This window comes from Alligator sinensis, unplaced genomic scaffold (genome assembly GCF_000455745.1).
Source record: "Alligator sinensis unplaced genomic scaffold, ASM45574v1 scaffold1264_1, whole genome shotgun sequence".
NCBI lineage: Eukaryota > Metazoa > Chordata > Crocodylia > Alligatoridae > Alligator > Alligator sinensis.
In genome coordinates, this window is record NW_005842770.1 from 560,535 (window position 1) to 582,314 (window position 21,780).

The window sequence follows — 21,780 nt, forward strand, 5'->3', positions numbered from 1 at the left end:
AGGTCAAAAGAAATTTTATGTCATGTTTTTCTTTTTTCCTCCCTTTCTTTTTGTCTCCCAGTTGAACATAGACCTCCTTTATAATAAAAGACTGTAGCCTCTTTGGCAGAGGTTGTTCTGTCCAAATGAAGTCCAGGGATGATCTTATTTTCCTTTGTATGGCTTTGGCAGGAATACTCCCTCAATCTGATATGACGATACATTTTCCTTTGTGAAGGAGACTGCAGCAGGCTTAATAGTAAGCAGAGTAATGAAGACCTTTTAATTCTTGGCTATAATGAGGTCTTGATAGAGAATTCCCAATGCATCTTAATTACACCTTCAAGAAGAATAATATAGCTCTTTCTTCAACTTAATTAACCTTTTCCCCCCTTTTATGTTTTATTTTGTAGACACAAAAGCATCTGTGAACTTAGATCCCCAGAACTTTGCTGTGCTTAATTACAGAAAGTCTGTAGTACTGTATTTTAGAGGGGTCTCCTTTTTAGGGGACCTAGAAAAGCTTTAAGACTTCAGGCTATTCCTTCATGGTTGATTGCAAGCAGTACCTTTTACCAGTTCCTGAGAGGAATTATTGGGAAGTGCACTACAGACACGCTGAAAAGCCAGTTTGCAGGTGTGTTCTTTGTACATTTCTTTGAGGAAAACTTTAGCAACTTTATGATCCCTCATGGTACCTTTGGAGGCTGGAAGGGAAGAGGAAGAAGGTACATCTCCTAGGGAAGAGGATTAAAATCACTTCACCCTATGCTCCCTGCTGCTAGGTCTGGGATGTGAAAAGGAGTGAGACAGAGTCTCTGAAAACAACTCACTGGTATGACAGAAGTGGCAAGAACTGGCATCTTTCAGAGCAGCTGTGCTTTGTAAGAAAGACATTTTTTGAAAAGGGGGACGCTTATCAGCATAGCATAGTTCTTGCCACCATGCTAGCTGGGAGCAGGTTTTTTCCCTCCATGGGGAAAGGGAGGGCTACTGGAATATTCCCCACCAAGATTCAGGAGATTTCAGGGAAACTACTGCTTACTATACAACCAGTGGGGACAGGGACCCATGCTTAGCCAAGAGGCTGGAGGGGGTTTAAAATCCCACCCCTGATTTCATGCCACTGAGTGTGCCTTATATCAGTGAAGGGAGCTTGCATGCTATATATTCAACGGTCTCAGCACTGATCTGACCTACACGAGCCAGGAGCTGGGTTCCTGTGGTTTGCTATTTCTGAATAAAGAGGAAGACGACATACATGCGTGTCTTTCAAGCCCTTTTCAGTAAGCCAAAGATTATTTTTTTTAGTGTGGCAGTTGTGATGAGAACAATCTTAAAGACTTAAGACAAAAATATATCTTAAAATCTTGAAGAAATGGAGATAAATTTAGTAAAACTTACTTTAAAAAAATCCTGTGAAAGATCTGCTAAGCAGGGTGTCCTGGAGGCTGGTGAGAGTGCCAGATGGAGACAGAATTTTGTGGAGTTCTTCTTGAGGGGCAGTCCTAGATCAAGGTTCAGAGCAAAGATCTGGACTGCCTCCAGTTGCCATGAAGATGGGGAGCTCCCTTGTTGTGAAGGACTGTCTGACATGGAGGGGACTTCAAGTAAGGTATACCAGTATAAGGCACATTTACACTGGCACAATTATATTTACCATAGGGGATCAGATAGTGTAACTAATTCTGTAATAAATCACACTGCTAACCAAAACAGTTACAAGGCACTGATCTCACCTGGACTTAAACATATATACATGTTTTGCTGTATCAAAGCTCTAGTGTTGATGGATGTTGCCTAGCATTCATCAATCTTTCATATTAGCAAATCATTTTCCTGATCTGTCCTTCCTTGGTATCAATATTTATTGACTAAAATATACATCATCACCTGACAAAGCTGATCAAAGTAAAATCACATACTTGTGAAAAGAAGTTAATCTCTTTAAAGTGGAAAGCACATTGTATATTTCATCTTCATCAGCTTCTTCTCCCTGGAAATGAAAGCATATTCATCAAGGACTGAGCGATATAACTAAGCTTATGGAGGTGTATGGTGAAGAACAGTTACATTTAAGCGTCGTATATAGAAATTTAAACAGCCTTATGATACCGCAATCACTATGCTATACTTGGAGTCTTGATTTCTCAGTGTAAAATAATAATATATATTTGAAATAATCACTGGGTAGAACTAAGAAATCAGCAGGACTGTCTGACAATTTTAAGAAATATCACGGTATTAAAATTTGCACCACTAGCTTGTGACAGGAGAAGTCACTGCCTGAGAAAAAACCTAAGTCACAAGTTTTAAACTCATTCTTTTCAGAGACTATGCGTAAGGACAAATGTACTTCTTAACCATTTTAAAAGGGGAGGGGAAACTTCTGCTCAGGAGCATGCATCACCTGTGACAATTTAACTGTTATATCTTCATGATCCTGCAGTGATTCACGGTAGCGGAAGTGCTGTAACTTTGACCCGGAATGAAACAGGGTTGAAAATGAAATGATTTTGCTACACCTGTATCCCTACAGAATCACAGACATAACCCATTATATTGTAACAGCTTATTGTTATAATTTGATATCAAAACAATTGTTATATCTCTCTATACCCTAAATTGTATTTTAATTAGTCTGATTCCAGGTTTAAAAGTAGATCCAAATGATATCTTCCATCTAAAGCTGAAATTCTAAAGATGCTCATACATGTTTTGCACAAAAAACAATGGCAGAATTCCAATTCTATTCTGGTTTTGTAGTTTGCCATCACCCACAAACTGTAAAAGTGTGTTTTAGTGCATTAAATGGCAAAACTAAAGCTAGATGGAAAACGGTTTTCCCACACTGTGAAAGTTTTTGAATTAGATCAATTGAGATGGAACTTGACAAGTTTCTGGAAAGGACAATATGACCAAATATGGAGTTTTTGGATGAAGGGTTTGGTGCCTGCAATATGTGGGGCAAAGGCTGAATTGAGAGGCTACTCTGTTTGGAAGGTATCTGGCAATCCTATACATCAGGGCTTCTCTTATGGTCTGAAAGGACTTGGAAGATTCCTTCTCCCCCTCCACCCCACGCACACAAAAGCTTTCCCCATTTATGAAGATATGTTCTGGAGGTGCATCTCAGTAAGCAGGGAAAGCTGGGTAGGTGTTCTTCAGGCTTTAGGGGCCCAAACCTGTGTACGAAATCCCAGAGAACATCTTTCTGGGGCGGTTGGAGTGCACATGCCATAAAGTAATCAAACATCCTTGGAGGTTTTAAGACCTGGCTAGACAAAGCTTTGGATGGGATGATCTAGTTGGGGATGGTCCTGCTTTGAGAAGACGGTTGGACTATATGCAACCTCCTGAGGTCCCTTCCAACCCTCATTTTCTATGATTCTATTAATCATATCAAAGAAATATTTTCAAATGATGATTTGTTACAGGTTTTAACTATTTTACATTTAAATTTTGTTAACAATGATTATAAAGTTTTATTTTAAAGCCAAATGAATTAAAATAAAAAGGAAGAAGATCCTAAATTCCTTTCAATATTTTGAGAACTACATCATGATGATACATGATGAAAGGGGCCTGCTATGCTTTTCATATTCTGCGTACATGTTTTAAGGGTCAGCTCTATATTTAATCTTTCAAAGACTACTATTTTATTAATGTTTTTCACCACTGCCAGGAACACAATATAAAACCAGCTTTACTCTTTAGTACAAAGCTGTAAAACAGGGGTGGGCAATTATTTTGGGCAGAGGGCCGCTTACTGAGTTTTGGCAAGCCATCGAGGGCCACATGACAGGCAGCCCAGGGCAGATAAATATTAATCTTCTAAATTTTTTAGGGGCCCCGCAGGCCGGATAGAATGGCCTGGCAGGCCGCAACCTAAACAATGATCTGACCTACATAGGTGTATGGTTTATTCAAAATTATTACTATAAATGCATATAATAGCATATAAATATATAATATTATTAAGCACAGAAAAGGATATTAATTTCCATGTAATACCTATTTGGTGCCTAAAATGCAAGGAGAGTCCCCCAAATTATAGAACTTTTTAAAAGACTAGTTAAGGTTTACAAGGGTAACACTCCACCACATTAAGTTCCAAAAGGCAAAGGAATGACCCATAAAGATTCCCTCCTTTTTCAGCATGTTTGAATCCCCACATATCACATTTCCCTTTCACTGACAATCTCCACCCTACCACAAAAAATCCCAGATGCCTCTAGTGGATTAACACAATAAATATCTCCTATCCCTTCGCATTTTTGTTCCTTCTTTCCTTCCTTTCCAGACTATTTAAAAATACTGCTTACAATTTTTTAGCAAGCCCTCTCCTCTAGTCCAGACAATTTGCTTCTGCTCCCTGTATGGGACTACAGGTAATACTGTGGTCACAAATGCTTACTTTTTTAATCCCCTATTTATCTGTTTAGCTACCTATTAAGTACTGATTAAATATTAGATTGAAATTCTCTGGGACAAGGCTGCCTTTGTGTTGTTTGTTTTCTCTATGGGCTTGCCTACATGGGGAAATACTCTGGAATAGTAATTGTGGAATAGCTGCTACCACATAGCTAGCCTATACTAGCTTACTATGTGGACACTCTTGCTCTATGCAAGAAGAAGTGGCAGCAGCAGCCTGGGCACAGCTCCCAGCTGCCTGGCTGGAAACTGTGCTTGTGCCCCAGTTGGGAAGTGAAGGTCTGGAAAAAATGGCACCGGCACAGCTCTTAGCTGCCTGGCCTCGGCACAGATGCCCTCCTCATTGCTGATGTATCATAAAAGCACGCGGCTCACACCAGATTGGAGCCAGGTTGTTCCGGCCAGCAGCTTGAAAAGGTTGCCAACCCCTGCTCCACACTGAGGGTGCCTTTGTACTATTTACCTTAGTCCACTTCAGATCATCAGATTATGCTCACTATAAGAGAACAAACCTCCTGTAACAGATCCTCTACAGAATGGTTGAATCGATCCACAAATTCATCAATCAGCTGGCTGTGGGCTATGTCAACTCTGTTCTGAATGGTGTATTCTTCACTGCACAGGATGCTATAGGTTTTGCTGCAAGCTTCTAGAACATCTGATTCTATATGTTTCTCCACAACAAACTTAATCTGTTTCAACAAGGCATCCAGATGCTGTAGATCAGAAAGCAAAGTCAGTTTTCACAATACCTAAACAATGAAACTCAAACCATTTGTTAAGCATCAACTAAAACAGGATAAGACTACTAAATACTATTTCAGATGGAGCCACAATACTACAGCAGTGGTGTATCACTACTCGTTAGCCACCTGACAGCAACCAGAGCTGCTGCAGGCCAGTGTACCATACCTTTTCCATTCTGCCTGTACTGTAGATTTCCAGGTCAAAATACTGGGGGATTTGCAGAAGGTTTGCTACTTTCTCTGCATCGGCGGAATACTACAGATTATTGAAACAAAAGAAAACATAACAAAAGAAAAAGAGGAAGAAAAATCACTGTGTTACAGAACTAAGAAGTTATTTATCTGGCTGGATGTATACACATACCCACACATGGGCAGATCCACAGTCTTGTAAAGGGGAGTGTGGGAGCAGTGACCTGCATGGCAGAGATGGTTACACCCTCTGCTCTTCCAGCCCCCAAATCCAGGACAGGCAGACTGCGCCACAGAAGAAACAGCAGGGGACTTTTTTTTTCCAAGTCTCTCAAGCAGGTAAAAATCTCTTCTTCCTACTTTCCCTTCTCTGCCAACCCTTGCCCACCACTGCTGCTGTCCCCAGCTGGTCTTGGGGCACAGGTTAGGAACTTCAGAGCTGCTCCTACCCTGCTGAAGCCAGGATGAACGTGGAACCAGGCTGAGCTAGGAACAGTAGCAAGAGTGGGTAGTTTCCCTTCCCTTGCCCCTGCTCCTGGACTGGCAGGGAACACCAAGGAGACTGGGAAGGGAGGAGTGGTCTGCCCACTGCTGCTGCTGACCCAGGCTGAGTCCAACTCCATGGGGAGTCCAGCTGGGGTGGGCAGGAGTGGCTCTGGACCTCTACCCGTCCCTGGGACAGCCAGAGACAGCAGCAGTGGTGGGCAAAAAAGGTGGGAGATGGAAGATGAGCATGGAGGAGCAGGGAGGGAGGAATTCTTACTTGCTTTGGAGATTGAAAAAAAAAAGTCCCTGGCTGCTACTCTCATACTGTGTTCGACTGAAAAGGGAGTACACATCCATGCTACTGCACCCCCTTGGATCTGCCCCAGCACACACACACATCCACACATATATACACATACAAACACATGCACACTTGATATATACACAGATATATACTGTATTTACTCACAGATGACACACCCCTCCACCCCCAAAATAGCTACTGGAAATTGGGGTGAGTGGGGTGAGCAAGGAAATGAGGGGAGCAGAGCATCTGATCATGCAGGAACTGAAAAGCCCAGCCCCTCTTTAAGCCAAGTGAGAAACCAAAGGTGCCTGCTGATCAACTGAGGACCCAGCTGCCTTGAGCAGAGGGGCTGGGCATTTCAGCTCCAACAGAACTGGGCCCTCAGCTGTCTTGGCAGGTGCTGCTAGCTGTCTACCTGAATCAAAGAGGGGCCTGGCAGTTTACATGAAGCCAGTGGTACCTGCTGAGTCAGCAAAAGGCCCAATCTGGCTGATATTGAGCTTCCTGGCCCCATTCCAGGCTAATTCGAAGTCAGGGTCCTGCAGCTAGGGGGGGGGTTAACACAACAGTTACAGATTTGTAGTTCCCCCTTACTGTGGCTGCCTCCTTTTCACTGCAAAAATGCTTATCATTATTTTCAAGGAAAGATCTTTTTTTCCCTCATCCCACCTTCCAAAAATCAAGATGCATGTCTTATTCTAGGTGCGTGGTATGCAAGAAAATGTCATAAATATCTGTAGAAATGCTAATGCTAACCATACCTTTGAGAGTAACATAGGAAGTGCAATAATGAAATGTTCAGTCAACTTATTTCTGTCATCTATCTGAGTTTTCCTTTCTTTTGCAGTTAACACCTGTAAAAAAAGAGAAGAATGTTACAAAATACTGAAATATCTTAATGTCCTTAATCCATAGGTAAACCCAATGGTCAAATGTTCTTATGTGGTTGTCAATTCAAAATGAAAACTATTGTAGGCATTTTTAAAGAAAGGAAGGAAGAGAAAAAGAAAAGCACCACAGATGAAATACATGTGAATGTGGGGACAATATATCCTATGAATATCAGTTACCAAACAGGAAAAATAAATTTCTTCCATTATGATATTGTCTCTGCATGTTTTGGGGCTGAATCCTGGTATAAATTAAGTCTATGGAAGTTTTGTTAGTGCTTTCAGCTGGATGAAGTTTTGCCCCTCCAAGATTAACCAGTAACAAGCTGGTTTAAGAGTTTAATTAAAAGAAAAAGGTGCTTAATATGAACTTCCAGAAACTGAATCATGTCCTTGGTTCAAAAAAGGAATGCAACTCTGACAGACTGTAAGCATTCAGTCCAGGTAACTCCCCTGCAGGTTTTGACCATGGAAATGATATGTTGGTAGGCTGTAGGGCTGCCACTGCAGAGACCATGAATCAGCTGGTTGCTGAATAATGTCTTTGTATTCAATGAATAAAGTCCTTGTAGCCATGATCCATGGAAGCCTGCAATACGCTTCCAGGCCTGGCAGAAAGGACAGAGACCAGGAAGAATGCTTTCAAAGATAAAGAAAAGCATAATAGAGAAGGATAACCAAAGGTAATCCAGTTTGACAAGGACTATGTTTCTTTAGGGCAAAACTTCTAGGCTATACGCTGGAATTTATGACTTAAAAAGAGGCTGAAGAAACTGCTTCACAAGAGGGTGAGTATGCTATTGGAAACATGTTTCTATTTCAGCTCACAAATTGTAAGCATGGAAGGCTTATGAGAATAACAGGACAAGACCCACCTCACCCAGCAACTGTCAGAGATGTATGCAACTAGCTGCCCAGACTCCCGAAGCCAAATGAAAGGAAGCAGAGGCTAAACAATGTCTAAGAGGGTACTGTAAAACAGATTTAAACAAAAAAGGTTCTTGAATAAGCAGGGAGAATCTGGAACACATTTATGCTTGGATGATGGATGAAGTGAATACACCTTCATATGTAGTGTCAGGATGGGATCCAGAACATCCTTGGGGGTAAAGAAAAACCAAGAGATGCTTATTACCATGGTAGCAATTGCAATTTCTGCACCAACTGGCAAGGTAGCACCAAGGGAACAAATTAATCAGATGACAATTTACTGCAACCATCACCTTGGATCTTCATCCTGTGCTACTCATGCAGCTGGATCAAGCAGGATAATTTTGAAGCCCCTCTAGTCACCTTTTCAAGGGTGGCTGCCATTGTATTTTGGAATCAGCTGGCCATATGGCTATGCCCAAAACTAATGGGAGAGGCCACAGGGGCATTCTGGAACCTGGGGCTAAAAACAGATGACCAGCTTGATTCAGATTTGAGCCTTCTGTCTTGCAGCAAACCCCAAACCTTACAGAAGGACAAGCCCATTGTCCCAAATTAAGTACAGTACCTGTGAAATACCCTGGTTAACGCTTTGAAGTTAATAGCCATTTAAACCTTGTGGGTAAATGACCATCCTGTACTTGTTTTGATTTGAGTCAAATCTAAGACTAATCATCCCTGGATTAAACTGGTTGTCTTTTATTCTGGGTGATGTAAATATACAGGACTATGCACAGGAGATGGCTGCCATTCTTGATCACCTTGATATAAATTAGATCACCTAATGGCAACACTTGTAAGAGGAAGTATGTCATCCAGGCAGCAGACCTTGTGCCACTTCATGGCAACCACAAGATTGAGTTTGGGCAAAAAACTTGATTAAGAGCAAAAATTACAGAACAAATTGTCCATGACCAGTTCGCCCAGCCTATTCCACTTGAGGAAAGGTGCAGTATTCAGGTCCTGGGAAGAACCTCTTGTCAATATTATCCAAATGACTGAAAGGTAAATAGCAGTAGAAGTATCTCAACCACGGAGCTGAAGTACCTATAAGTGGGGTACAAGAAAAGCCAAACTGGGAACTCTGCTCAACCATTCCTGTCATGTCCACAGACAAGCCAAGTTCTGCAGTCCTTAGGTCATGGAAACTGGAGTCTAGATCAGACAAGTCCCTTCTAACTGCAGCCAATATGGTGCATGACCTGGGTGCAGGAAATCAGGCAGGGGTTCAACAGACACTACACAAAAAAGGATTAATTTTGGGCTAGGGCAAGAACGGAAACCAACAGAAAACTGTTACTGGTTTCTCCTGCAAACAGCCCAGCTTATTAGAAGAGCATTCCCATGCATGGATCAGTCATAGGCACTCACATGCTGGTGCTCGTCCTGTGCCCTAGAATAGTCTGGTCCAAGTGAACAGTATGGAATCTAGGTGTTCGTAGATTCTGGTTCTCAGCCATGCTTGCACCCAGAAAAGCCAATGTCTAGGAAAATGTGGCTCTTCTCCAATAGGATAACCAACGTTCCTGTTGTGGCAATGGTCAGATTTGCTACTGTTAGCAAGCTGGAATAATTAGAAGAAATAACTACCCAGCTGCAAATGCCCCCTGTTTTTGCCCAGTATAAATTTCTGTACTTAGCCCTGAACATTCCTCTCAGGGTCCCTAGGAAGAGAAAGAAATGCACCCAGATTACTGGCCAGGCAGGAATCTGAAGGATGCACTGATATCTGTGTATCCTGCTCAGACCATTAATTAGTGGCACTCAGGGGTGTCCTGAGGGCAGCAATGGGCTCTCTCCCCTGGTGAACTTGAGATGACAGGCACTGATTTAACAGCTTCTTTGACAAAAATAGATGTACAGGTATGGTATACTGGAGCACCTGGCATCCCACCTGGGCTGGCAGCATCCGGAGACTACTGCGTCACAGCAAAGCTGCTGAACTGAAAGGGGAGAGGGCAGAGGGTGGAGAACTGGTTACATCAGGGAGGGTAAAGGCTAGTGAGCTTCTGCTCTAAGAAGAAAACTCTTTATCCTGGAAAAAGGACTTGTAGATTGAATGAAAGCCATGGTACTCCAATGGCACAGGTAAGCTGTGGCATAGCTGCACTCAGATGACAGATGAGCAGAGCTCTCCATACAAATATGTCAAAACACTGAAATGATCAGTTACGGCATATAAACAACCTTATCCCAGCTTTTAAATGGCTCTAGAAGAATAATATATACATATCTATGAAAATATCTCATCTGTCTTTACAAATCAGTTATTTGAGACCTTACTCATAATCACATGGTGATAGCATGGCAACCTATTTTGGATTTAAGTTTGATCTTTACTCTAAAATATATGTTTTTGAAATGCTTGTTTTTGAGATAACTGCAAAACAGATGTAATGTATCTCACCCTTAAATTACTGCTACATTCTCACATCCTTACCTTTAGCTTACTGAACTTCTCTTTTGTTTCAGCATTTCTTTGTTATTTCTTTTTTATTATTAACAATTTCATACCTGAATGCTGGGGGGGGTAAGGGAACCCACAGGGAATGTCACCATGTGCGACTGCCAAGGAGCTGTGATGTGAAATATCAGTCTGAGTTTCTTAAATCAACTTTTAAAGTGAGATTCACTGACAGGTTCTGTCCAAGTTGTACCCACTGCCCCTTTTGGCACTGACACACATTTTTTGGTTCTGCTCCTTGTGCAGTGAGCTGGCTGGGCACACTGGGTAAGCAGAAATCCTAAAATTTTACTCTGCAAATACCCATAGCTAGAAGGTGACAGGCAGCAGAGGAGGAAGACAACTCTCCCAAGTTGTAGTCGAATAGCTAAGTGGTTAGGACTCTCAACCAGGAAACCCAGGCTCCAGGCTCTCTCTCTCACCCAGAGTAGCCATGATCCTACATCTCTGAAACGTCCAGCATCGTGCTCTAACCACCAAGCTCTCCTTTTGAATCTGGCCCCTAGGCAGTCAAGACAGGGAGTATGTAGGGCCAACAAGACAAAAGGACATGATAAAGGCTGTGGGGCTCAGTGAGAGGTTTGTTGCTCAGAAAAAGAGCAGCTGTGGGCAGAGTTAAGGTTTACCGGGCATGATTTAGATGTCTATGGATAAGAAAAGTCACTTTGCTTCATCTATGTGCTCTCTAAGACAGCAAGCTGTTCTGATTTCTAAGGTAGGCAAAAACAGTGTATTTCAAAAAGTGCAATTTTAAATGGTAAACCTATGTGAAACAGGAGAAATTCCTTTCTCACTCCATTACAATGGACTAAAATCTGCTACTTAGGAAACCCTTACTTTGCTTTGATTTAATTTCAGTATCAGATGAAGCTGCAAGATCTATTTTTAAAAACTGTTAATAGTGATATAGATTCCTGTTATATTAAGCCAAGGAATATCAGTCTAATCAGCACTGGCACAGCAGACAGTAATGATCTATTTCTGTTGCATTTGCTGTACTACTGCTAACTGACTTGATATAACTAAAGCCCTTGGCAGATGATACACTTGAGTGTAATTAACAGTGTGATCAAACAAGGAATAAGCCAAGAAGTTACTACACAAAATATATGTAACAATTTTGTGGCCCTTTCCCATCATGCCAGCTGATCTGCACTGCCAGCCTTGAAGAACTCCAAAGTTCTCCGGAGGCTGGGAGCGCCCATCCATTGACTGGGGCTCCCAGAATCAGAGCCACACAGGAATGAAGGGCTGTACAAACTCCAGACTTTGGGAACACTGATCAGCTGACTGACTGCCACTCCAAGCTGGGTGCACTGGGCACTCAGCCTGCTAATTGCTGGTGCAGAGGGAGCCCAGGGTTATGATCCTGAGCACTGTTTGCACTGGAAATAGGGTGTGATTTGGATCTCATCTCCAATCCCACAGTCATGCCTGCTGCCATACATGTGTAGCATGGCAGGAGGTGGCGACTCTTGGGACTATGGATTGGAAGCCACCATGCCTTTAACTGAACAACTGCCAGGGGCCTAAGTAACACAATTATATCACTGTTAATGATTGTATCTGTCTGCATACTTTTAAAATCAGGGAATTACACTTTCTTCTAGGAATATTTTAATACTTTCATCTTCTGCCACTTCTCACCAAAAATCTGAGACTATGAGACACCACAGGGCCAGATCCTGTTCCACCTATTATTAAGACAGAAGGCAGGGCACCTTAGATCCTAACTGGTTCTGAGAGGCATAAGCTTTTGTAGACTAGAAGCTACTTACTCCGTCACTTAGGCACCCAAGTGCCTATTCCACCAGAGTCCCTAGAAAATCATTACCGTATCTAAGCTTGTTAAGCAGTATCATTTTAGCTGTAAGACTAAGTAGCAAAAAGGCAGTGAAGAGGCACTCCATGCCTTTTACATTAACAATTTTTCAGAAACGTAAGCAGAGTAAAATAGGATCACACTAGATGCCTAATAGGAGTAGGAGGAGCTGGCCCCATGTCCAAAAATCAGAATAAAGTGATTTTCTGAGGCAGCCTTTTTACACTATTTAAATCAGGAAAACAAACCAAATTAAAAAAATTCAAACATGTTCAGATTTATAATTTCTATTACTTTCCTCCAAAATTATTCAAATTGAAAGAGAACTAGGTAGTTACAAAAATCCAACAAAGAGGTTCTGCCATGTTAACAGTGGTGCTATGATGCACCTAGATGATATACACGCACACATTAGATTTCATAGCAATGCCACAATCTGAACTATTTCAATCATACTCACTCTCTTGCCAGTACCCCTGCCCACTGGAGGATGTGCTTCAGCAGCTTGTCGAATTGTACACACCATGAGCTCAATGAGGGCACTCTCCTGCCGGTCAGACATTGCTGTGCAGAAAAAAATAAATAGTGAAGTTAATTTGATGAAGTCCATTAAAGTTAACATAACGAAGGTGATTATATGAATGTGACAGTAGAATGCAGGGAGCTAGTCAATGGGAAACAGTTTCAAAAATATTTATATTATTTAGGAACCAAAGATCCAATTTCAAAATAACTTATTTCCAAAACTGCTGTTTTTGATTTATAGTCTGCCCTAACCACTAGCCCATTCAGGAAAAAATAGCTGGGTCATCCTGCTCTCGTCAGACAGGTGCCTTCCCCAATGACACTGAATCCCAACAGAGTGTCTTTTTTTTTAATAAGTTGGAGCAGCGTGAATCATGACTTAATGGAAGAGTGTTAGTGTCCATAACTCTGTCCATACATAGAATGGGGAGGGAGACATGGGTCTCCATAGGGTGGAATTGGATTGGCTTCTGAGAAAGAATGTCTAAGCTTGTCTAAATTTATCTCAACTACATAGTTGGTCCAAAACAGCTATCATGCTAAGAAATCCTAGACTACTCACAGAGACAATGAGAAGACTGAGAGATGGCCTTACATATGGAACAGGATCACCATCTCCTTAAAGTGGTGCCTAAGTTTGTGACAAACAGCCAGGTAAGTTATAGGTGCCCTAGAGGCAAAACAGGATTCAGGCCCTTATTCCCAGTTGAAACTTCACTGGTGTAAACTTTCAGCCTTTGCATCTTGTTATGCAAGTATCTGCTGAATCAGGGCTGTCCAACTTTGGTGCAGCCAGGGGCCACATACCATACAGTATACACACTGCAGGGGTGTCTCCTCCCATCCCAGATTCTTCCCCACCATATGGGCTGGGCCACAGGTATACAGACCTCCATCCCCTACCGTACAGGCTGAATGGGTGGTGCTGCCAGCGCATGACCCTCCTGCCTCCCCACCATGTGGATGGTGCTACCAACACACAGCCCTCCATTCCCTGTGTGGGTTGCACTGCCAGCATGCAACTCCCCCACCCCTTCATGCTGCGCTGTCAGCATATGCCCCCCTTCACCCTCAGGCTTTGTGGCTGGTCCAAGCCTGTGTTATGTCATAACTAATAAGTCACAGCTGTAATGAAATCACTGAGGTTAGTTTTCATTTGCTGCAGTATCTGAGTCAAAGCCAAGCTTGGCAAGAAAGCTTAGACTGATAAAACTGAGGTCAGAACAGACTAAAACCTGTATTTTGGGGTATAAGCAAGTACTCAAAATATACTGCCTTCTCCACTTCAACTGGAAGCATATGTCTAGGTCCAAATCCTAGGCCACCTAAGTATCTGCTGCTACTAGCCCCAAAGTATGCAACAAGAGCACTCTACTGGCTCACATTCAGCTTATGGTCTACTTCAGTGATTCTCAACCAGGGAGCTGTAGTACCCTGGGGTGCCTTGAGATCCTTTCAAGCATGCCATGGACTGCCCCCACAATGTTAGCACTGTTACGTGTGCAAACATGATTCACAAGATAAACCCAGAGGGTTCAAATAGGTATCCATAGTGTTAAAAATATTCTGATCTGTTGTGATCTTTCTGAGCTCTTTACAACAGAAAATTGCTCTATTATTTTTCTTTAGTAAAAAATGAGTGAAAAGTAAGAGCTGGCAGTTTCCAAGGGGTGTCTCAAGTCTAATGCAGGGCGCCTTGGGTCTCAAAAGGTTGAGAACCACTGGTCTACTGTAACCCCCAGGTCCTTCTCTGCAGTACTTCTGCCTAGCCACTCATTCCCCAGTGTGTAATTGTGCATGCAATGAATCCATCCTAAGTGCAGGACTTTATACTTGTCCTTGCTGAATCTCATCTGATTGATTGCAGACCATTTCTCCAGTCTATCCAGTTCCTTCTGGATCCTAGTTCTGTTCTCCAAATTATCTGCAACTCCACCCAACTTGGTGTCATCTGCAGATTTGCTAAGTGTTCCCTTGACCCCATTGTCTAAATCATTAATGAAGACACTAAGCAATACTGGACCCAGGACAGGCTCTGGGGAGTTGGAATTGATACCTTCTCCAAACTAGAAATTGAACCATTGATGGCTATATATGTATGATAGATAGCAGTTAGAGCATACCAGTTGTCAAACTGTTTAACCGTTTTCAAAGGTTTCTACAGGCTTAATGGTACAGGTAAGTTTTCAAATGGTATTTGGAGCCCCCAAATCTGACAGCTGGTTATGGGCATCAGTTCCAAAGCCAGACTGCCTGATAGCCATACTACTAAGATCAAAAGAAGTGAGCATGCAATGACTGGCCATCTGAATTTGCAATATTTGACTTTGGGGAAACCATCAAAGCATTTTTCAGTTCAAACTGGAACTTGCTGAGAAAGCTACTTTTCAAAGTGCTGTACTGACATACAGACTGGCAAACACTAGCTTGAAAGTATCTCAGGAAATTCAAAAGATAGTATGAGGTGCCATATTTTGCTATTGATTCTTTCACTACAAAGCTCCACAGGAAAGCCAATAGTGAACCTAGTGAAGAAATATTAAATTCTGCTAAAAACATTTTGGGCAGGATGAAGTTGTTATCACAACTTTGTGTATAGAAGAGGATGAAGTGACACTATCTTATATGCATGAGGAGCCATCTCCAGGTATTTCAGAAGAGCTGCCTTCAAGTTCTAAAGACTATAAGTAAAGAAAATGACAGAAGACAATCTCAGTAAATTGTCGTAAATTGAGATCTTTTTGGAGGTAGTCCATCAGGGACAGATCTTGGGGGGGAAGGGAAAGGGGGGCAGTTGCACCCCCTTTGATTTCTGCTCCGCTCAAACTTTAACAGCAACTGCCTTGCGGCAGCAGCAGCATTTCTATTCAGGCAGCACTGAGGGAGTTGTGTCAAAATCCAGTTGCGTTCTGATCCAGCGGAACAAAATGGATATAGCTGGCATCAGTGAAAAGTTTTGCTAGTTTTGATCATAAGTCCCATGGACCTTAAGCCTTTGAAGATTTTTATGCTGGTTTCCAAATGGGGTTGAAGGAAGCTATAGACCCTTCAGGCACTATTCTCTGTGCAGTGATATGGGAGAGCAAATCTCAGAACTAAATAATGCATGGTCCTTGTGGCAGGGCACCGTTTGTGCCTGCCACTTCAAGGGCCTGAAGGCAGCAGCCAGCAAGTGCCTGATGAGGGCAGCCATTTTGGATTCAGGGCTGCCCATGTAAACAGGGCATTTTGCTGCTGGGAGGTCAGGCAAGAATATCGCCTGGCTGGAGGGCTGCTGGTGTCATCTGGAGGTAAGGCAGGAGCAGTAGGGGATGGTCAGGAGGCTCCTGGTCCTGGGAATGACCTAAAACTGCACCCTGCCAGGAGCGGGTGCCCTGGTGGGGCTCTCAGTGGCGCGGGAGCCCCCAGGAAATGCCAGGCCAGTTACCACCCCGGTAAAAGGCAGGTCAGAGTGCCTTAACCCCAGCCCCCACCACGGGTGGGTCAGGTGACAATGGAGGTAGAGGGGGCCAGGCACGGCCGCAGTCACCTGAGCCCACCCAAGGAGGGAAGCCCCGAGACCCCAAGTAGCGGGGGTGGTGTGGAGCCCCGAGTAGAGGGCTGAGGGCCCAGTACATATACAGACCCTGAGTGTTACCCCAAAAGGGGCCCGCGTGTGCTTAGACCTGGTCAGGTAATTGGCTGGCCACTACCCAGGTGAGGGTTGCAGGAGAGGCCCAACAGACGGTACGTCTGCCACGCAAGAAATGGGCTAGCTAAGCCTATGGCCAAAGGGTGCCCGCTCCAAGAGGCAGCAAGGTGGCATAAGTTGTTGACGCGAGAAAGAGACCCTGTGAGAGAGGGTGGAGTGAGTGAGAGGCAGGCGGTATGACTGAGCGTATGACTGAGGCCTGACGGTGTGGCCTAAGCATGCTCCGGCTGTAGGCTGGGGACGCTAACATATGGATGCCATCTGCGAGGCTTGGGCCGCAGTGTAGGGGAGGTACGGAGCTGCAGACACCCCGGGGTGCAGTAACGGGCAGCCTCTCGCCTTATTTAACAGCATATTATTATTCCAACAAGGCGTGGCGGGCGAGACAGGCAAGCAGCATGCCCAGAGGCAGGTGGGGGGTAGCTGCGGCTAGCGGCGATATCCACTTTGCCACAGTCCTGCCTGAGGTGAAAATTAATTTGCATTGAAAATACATCTTACCCATTCTGAAAAACAGAGACCTTCTACATGGAAAACAAAAACTGACATTTACTGGGTCAGATTATAGGTCCACATTGCCCAGTATCCTGTCACAGTGGCAGCGAGTGGATGCTGAAAGGGGGAGCAAACTGGAGAACCAAATTCTTTGTTATGATATCCTGCACACACAGTTTTCTACTGATCCCCAAATTTCTTCTGTTCTTTCTTCTTGTCTGCTTGATCCTACTAGCTGGGTGCCTGCAAAGGGAGGAAGGAAAAGTCTGGCTGCCTATGGACCTGGCAAAATGGCACCCTATTTTATTTTGGTGGCAGGGAGGATGAATGGTGGCTATGGATGCAATGGATCAAGAGTAAGAGCAGATGAGGATCTGGTCCTACAAACATAAGGGGTATTACCCCAGACTACTACATGCATATTTTTTGCAGAACATATTGGAATATTATAGTCTAGGTTATCTTAAACTTATGGGAGGAAAATACATCTCTACTATCATAGCCTTGCTGTTAAATCAGACAAAGAAGGTCTGGTTTGGAGGACTTTCTACTATCTTTTTGAGAAAAGAAATTGACCAGGAAAACATGTTTCTTTCCTCTTTTCATGAGGCACTTCCTCTGATGATCTATGCCTGGACAGCACCTAGCAGTAAAGAGAATACAAAAAAGAGGGGAAATATATTACAGGGAGTTAAAAAATTATAGTACAAGTAGAGATGTTAGCACTATCTATCCTTAGAGGTTATTTAATAACCCCATATAAGTCCCCAATTCCTATTGCTTGTAGTTCTGTCACAGTATAATTTACAGTAAAATTGCCTATGCTTGATCTCTGCCTTAGGAATATGATTATTTAAAAGTTTTATTAAAAACGGTTTCAGCATTTCAAGTAGTTTTGCTATTGCTACAACATTTCCACAGCTACTTTAAGAATGCTAGTTAGCACCTCCAGAGTTTGGTCAATAACTTGTCAGAGGAATACATGCAAGGGCAAAAATGCACCTTTTATTGTTCCTTGGAAAATCAATCCAAATCTGGCCAAGTTATAAGCCTTAGACAATGGCCCTCTGTATATACTAAAACTAAATTCCAGACTGGATAAAATAGCAAGCCACCCCTCAATGACAGATAGCTTTATAGTATTTCACAATCTGCTCTCTCTCCTTGTAAAGACGCTGCACACTGAAATGGTTATGCAAAAGAAATCAAACCAAATTCTTGAGTAGTATGATCAGAAAAGGCATCAGCTCCTGCTAGAACTGCCCTTGCTATAAATGAAAACATACTGTACTCTCCCCCATCAGTTCACTTGTTTTTTTCAGTAGGTGCTTGGGAGAAAACTTCTTGAAGAAAGACAGGAATGGTAGGAAAGGTGTGGAAATTAATGTAACAAATATGGGGAATAGTCTAGCATCCACTGGGATTCCCAAAGACAGAATATCAGCCTTTTCTGTAAGCATGTGCAAAAGCCTATGGTTGGTTACTGACTGCATTACTCAGGAAATCCACCATGCTGTCACTGAGTTCCTTGTCTCATAATCAGTGCATCAGTCAATAATAGGGCCTTTGGTAAGGCTGGATAGCTTGGTGACACTCCCTCTACAGAAGATTTAGGCCCCCTGAGCTTGGAGAAGTGATATACCTCTTCTTCTTTTTATGGAGAGATGTCTCTCTGTACTTGGGGGCTTGTGTTGGGAATGCAGGTGTTGGCTCCATTGGCAATGTGGCTGGCACTTGTGCTGGTGCTGTGGCCTACACCAGAGGTCAGCAACCATACAGCCTGCAGGCCAGATCTAGATGTCAAATGCCTTGAAGCAGCTGGAATCGGCCTATAGCATCTAAGGGAATCAGCAACACGTTCCAGCCACAGCAGCAGAGGAGGCATCTTCAGGTTGCCATTGCCTGCAACATTCAGTTTATTCTCTTTGCCGCAGCAGAGGCAACATCCTGAGGGTCCTAGTACCTATCTTTTTTTTCTCTATTCTCTTTGCAGCCTCTGATCACTGGGGAGGTGCAAGCGTGCAGTCTGAGGAAAGGGCTGAGTTGCGAACCACAGCTTGTGGTAACAAATGTTGCCAACCCCTGGCCTATACTACGTCTTTTGGCGCCAATGCTGAAATGGTGGCCAGTTTTGGTGTTGACAGCAGAAGCTAGTGTTGATAGCCTCAGTACACTTCTTTCAGTTGCAAATCTTTAAGCATGGCATCTGTTTGGAGGAGCACTTGAGGTAAACGTGGACTCAAAGCATAGTGCCTCCCAGGCACTCTGGCCTCCAATCCATTCCTTGTAGCCACAACCCAAGGCTCCAGTCAAAGGAAACTAAACACCAACTGACCTGTTTCAAACTCAAAGTCTTAAACCGCATTTTAGGACCCTATACAGCTGCCAAACCCTACCCCAGGTACCTGCCTGCCCCCCCCCCGCAGCTTCCTAGGTACCTTCTTAGGTCTGCAGCTTGTATTCTAGCAGCTTATGCTGCCAGGCACCCCTCTCTCTGCAGAGGTCAGGGCCAGACTGACGGCTCTGGCTCAGGAACCGGGGTTGATATTCCCTGAGCCCCACCTCAGCCACAGCTCAATGAGCAGCTTGCTCTCACCTGCTGCTGTCTTCCACCTCTACATTCTCCCCATGACTGCTTCTCTCAGCTCTGCCTATTGCAGAGCTGCTTGCTCCGGAGCAGCCACCTATAGCTTTGGGGCTCCTGCCTTTTTATTTCTTCAGTTGCTTCCTTGGTGGCAGCTGGCCCTTGCTCAGCTGCCCTTTCCTTCTGAAAGTTTCCTTCTGAAAGCCTTTGCCCCCTATTACAGATCCATGGCTGTCTCCATGAGCCTCAGTCCCTGATAAACCACCACCACAAATAAATTCCTGACATAGCAGGCCTCAAACGTCTTTCAATTTCAATTATGTGCAGTAACTTTAGTCTTTCTTGTACTAACATTAATAATTAATGGGATGTCAGTGCCAATCTGGAGGAGCATATCAGTTCTAGGCACAGTGTGAAATTTGTCAGACTAAAAATAGCTCATTCTCAACATGTGTAGTGCTGGTGCTTCTTCAGAAGGCAATCATCCCTGGAAAAAGCCTTCTTCACATGGATACAAGAAAGCAAACAGAAATAAGCACTTTCAGAGCTTGCAAAAACTGATGAATGGATGAATTCTTGCATTTAACTCAACACTAGCAAATGTCTTTACTGTCAAAGTAGAACCACAGAATCATAGGAAAGTAGGGCTGGAACTCATTCATTTGCAACTCAGGTCTGACCCTGAGGAGCAAGACCATCTGGCCAGGAACTTCCAGGTTTTAATTCCAGCAGGAGCTCTGGTATGCCCCAGTCAAAATCTGCAGACTTGGCTCCATCCCGATGCTTCTGAGGAAAGTTACACCCCACCCCCCAGTAACGGGAGGGGGAAAAATCCTTTCTGGCCCCAAGTGGCAACCACCAAACCCCAGAAGCATGGAAAATACTCACACTAGGGCACAGACATAGCTACTCCTAGATCATCCCTGACCAATGCTTATCCAACCTCTTCTTGAACACATCCAGTGATGAGCATCCATAGCTTCCCTAGTCAATCTATTCCACTGCCTCACTGCTCTAAGAGTGAAGTAAGTTTTCCTGATAGCCAATCTAAACCTCCTTTGCTGTAACTTCAAACCCACTGGTTCATGCCCTATTCTACAGCAAGAAAAAAAAAGTGTTCTCCCTCTTCTTTATGGCAGCCTGTCAGACATTTAAAGACTGCTATCATGTCCTATTTTAACTCTTTTCCACATGCCAAACATTCCTGTTTCCTTTAATCTCCTCTTGAATGACTTGCTCTTTATCATTTTTGTAGCCCATCCATGGACCCTCTCCAATTCGTTAACGAGAAGGTCACGAGGAACTTTGTCAAAAGCCTTGCTGAAGTCCAGATACTCTGTACCATTCACCCAACTTGAACAGATCACTGCAAAACAACTCAATTAATCAATCTTGCATATTTGGTAACAACGTGACTTTGTGGATCCCTTTTTATAACAAGAGAGAAAGGTAATTAGCCATTAGGACTGCGCAAAGCTTCGGTCTCCGATTCGATTTGGCGGAGATTTGGCCTGATTCGGTGGCTGAATCTCCGAATCCAAATGAATCAGAGGACCCTTTAGTCTCTCCAGATCAAATCAGAACCCTCTGAATCAATTCGGAGAGATTTGGAAAGATTCAGCGATTCAGACACAGAGACAGCTTTAAACGTTTTTTCTACATACCTCTAGGTACCAGGCAGTAGGCCTGTACGAAGCTGCTAGTATTCTCTTCGGATTCGGCTGATTTGGGGGACAGTGATTTGATTCAGTGATTCGAATCACTGTCCTGATTCGATTAGGCTGAATCTCCAAATCAGCCAGGCCAGGCCCATCCCCCGCCCCTCTCCCTCGCAATGGCTGCCCCAGCTCTCAGCCCTGGGGGAAAAAAAAGCCCTGGATCAGCAGGTGCTGCCAGTCGGAAGGCGATCCCTGCTTCCCCCCGCTGCATGGGAGGGTTCTGCAATGAGACCCCTGACCCCACTAGCCCCTTCACGGGTGCCCCATCCAGGCCAGCTCAGGCCCTTTAAGAAAAAATAACCCTGAAGAAACCCCAGGACTCACTGCTCCTGCTGGTGGGGGGTGATCCCTGCTGCCCCGCGCCACGTGAGGGGGATCTGCACAAGCCCCTAAAGCCCCAAGGCTGCACCAGGAGTGGTGAGTCCCGGGGCTTTTCTCAGCTTTTTTTTTTCCTTAAAGGGCCAGAGCCCCAGCAGGCGGGGCAGCCGTGGGGCGGGGCTCGTGCAGAGCCTCCCCC

The 21,780-nt window shown here is 43.9% G+C and overlaps 1 protein-coding gene across 9 annotated transcripts in view; it reads right to left on the reverse strand.

Moving 5' to 3' along the window:
- The window catches only part of STAG1 (stromal antigen 1), a 251,543-nt gene that overhangs the window by 59,357 nt on the left and 170,406 nt on the right, over positions 1-21,780 (reverse strand). For all 9 annotated transcript variants that reach the window (XR_003096470.1, XM_025216836.1, XM_025216838.1 and 6 more), the window contains 5 exons: positions 12,711-12,814; positions 6,906-6,998; positions 5,326-5,415; positions 4,926-5,129; positions 1,905-1,975 (listed from right to left, as the gene is read on the reverse strand). Coding sequence is in view for 8 of the 9 variants with exons in the window: in XM_025216836.1 (XP_025072621.1) it covers positions 1,905-1,975; positions 4,926-5,129; positions 5,326-5,415; positions 6,906-6,998; positions 12,711-12,814 (562 nt within the window). In the remaining variant the exon portion in view is untranslated. The remainder of the gene's footprint in view (positions 1-1,904; positions 1,976-4,925; positions 5,130-5,325; positions 5,416-6,905; positions 6,999-12,710; positions 12,815-21,780) is intronic.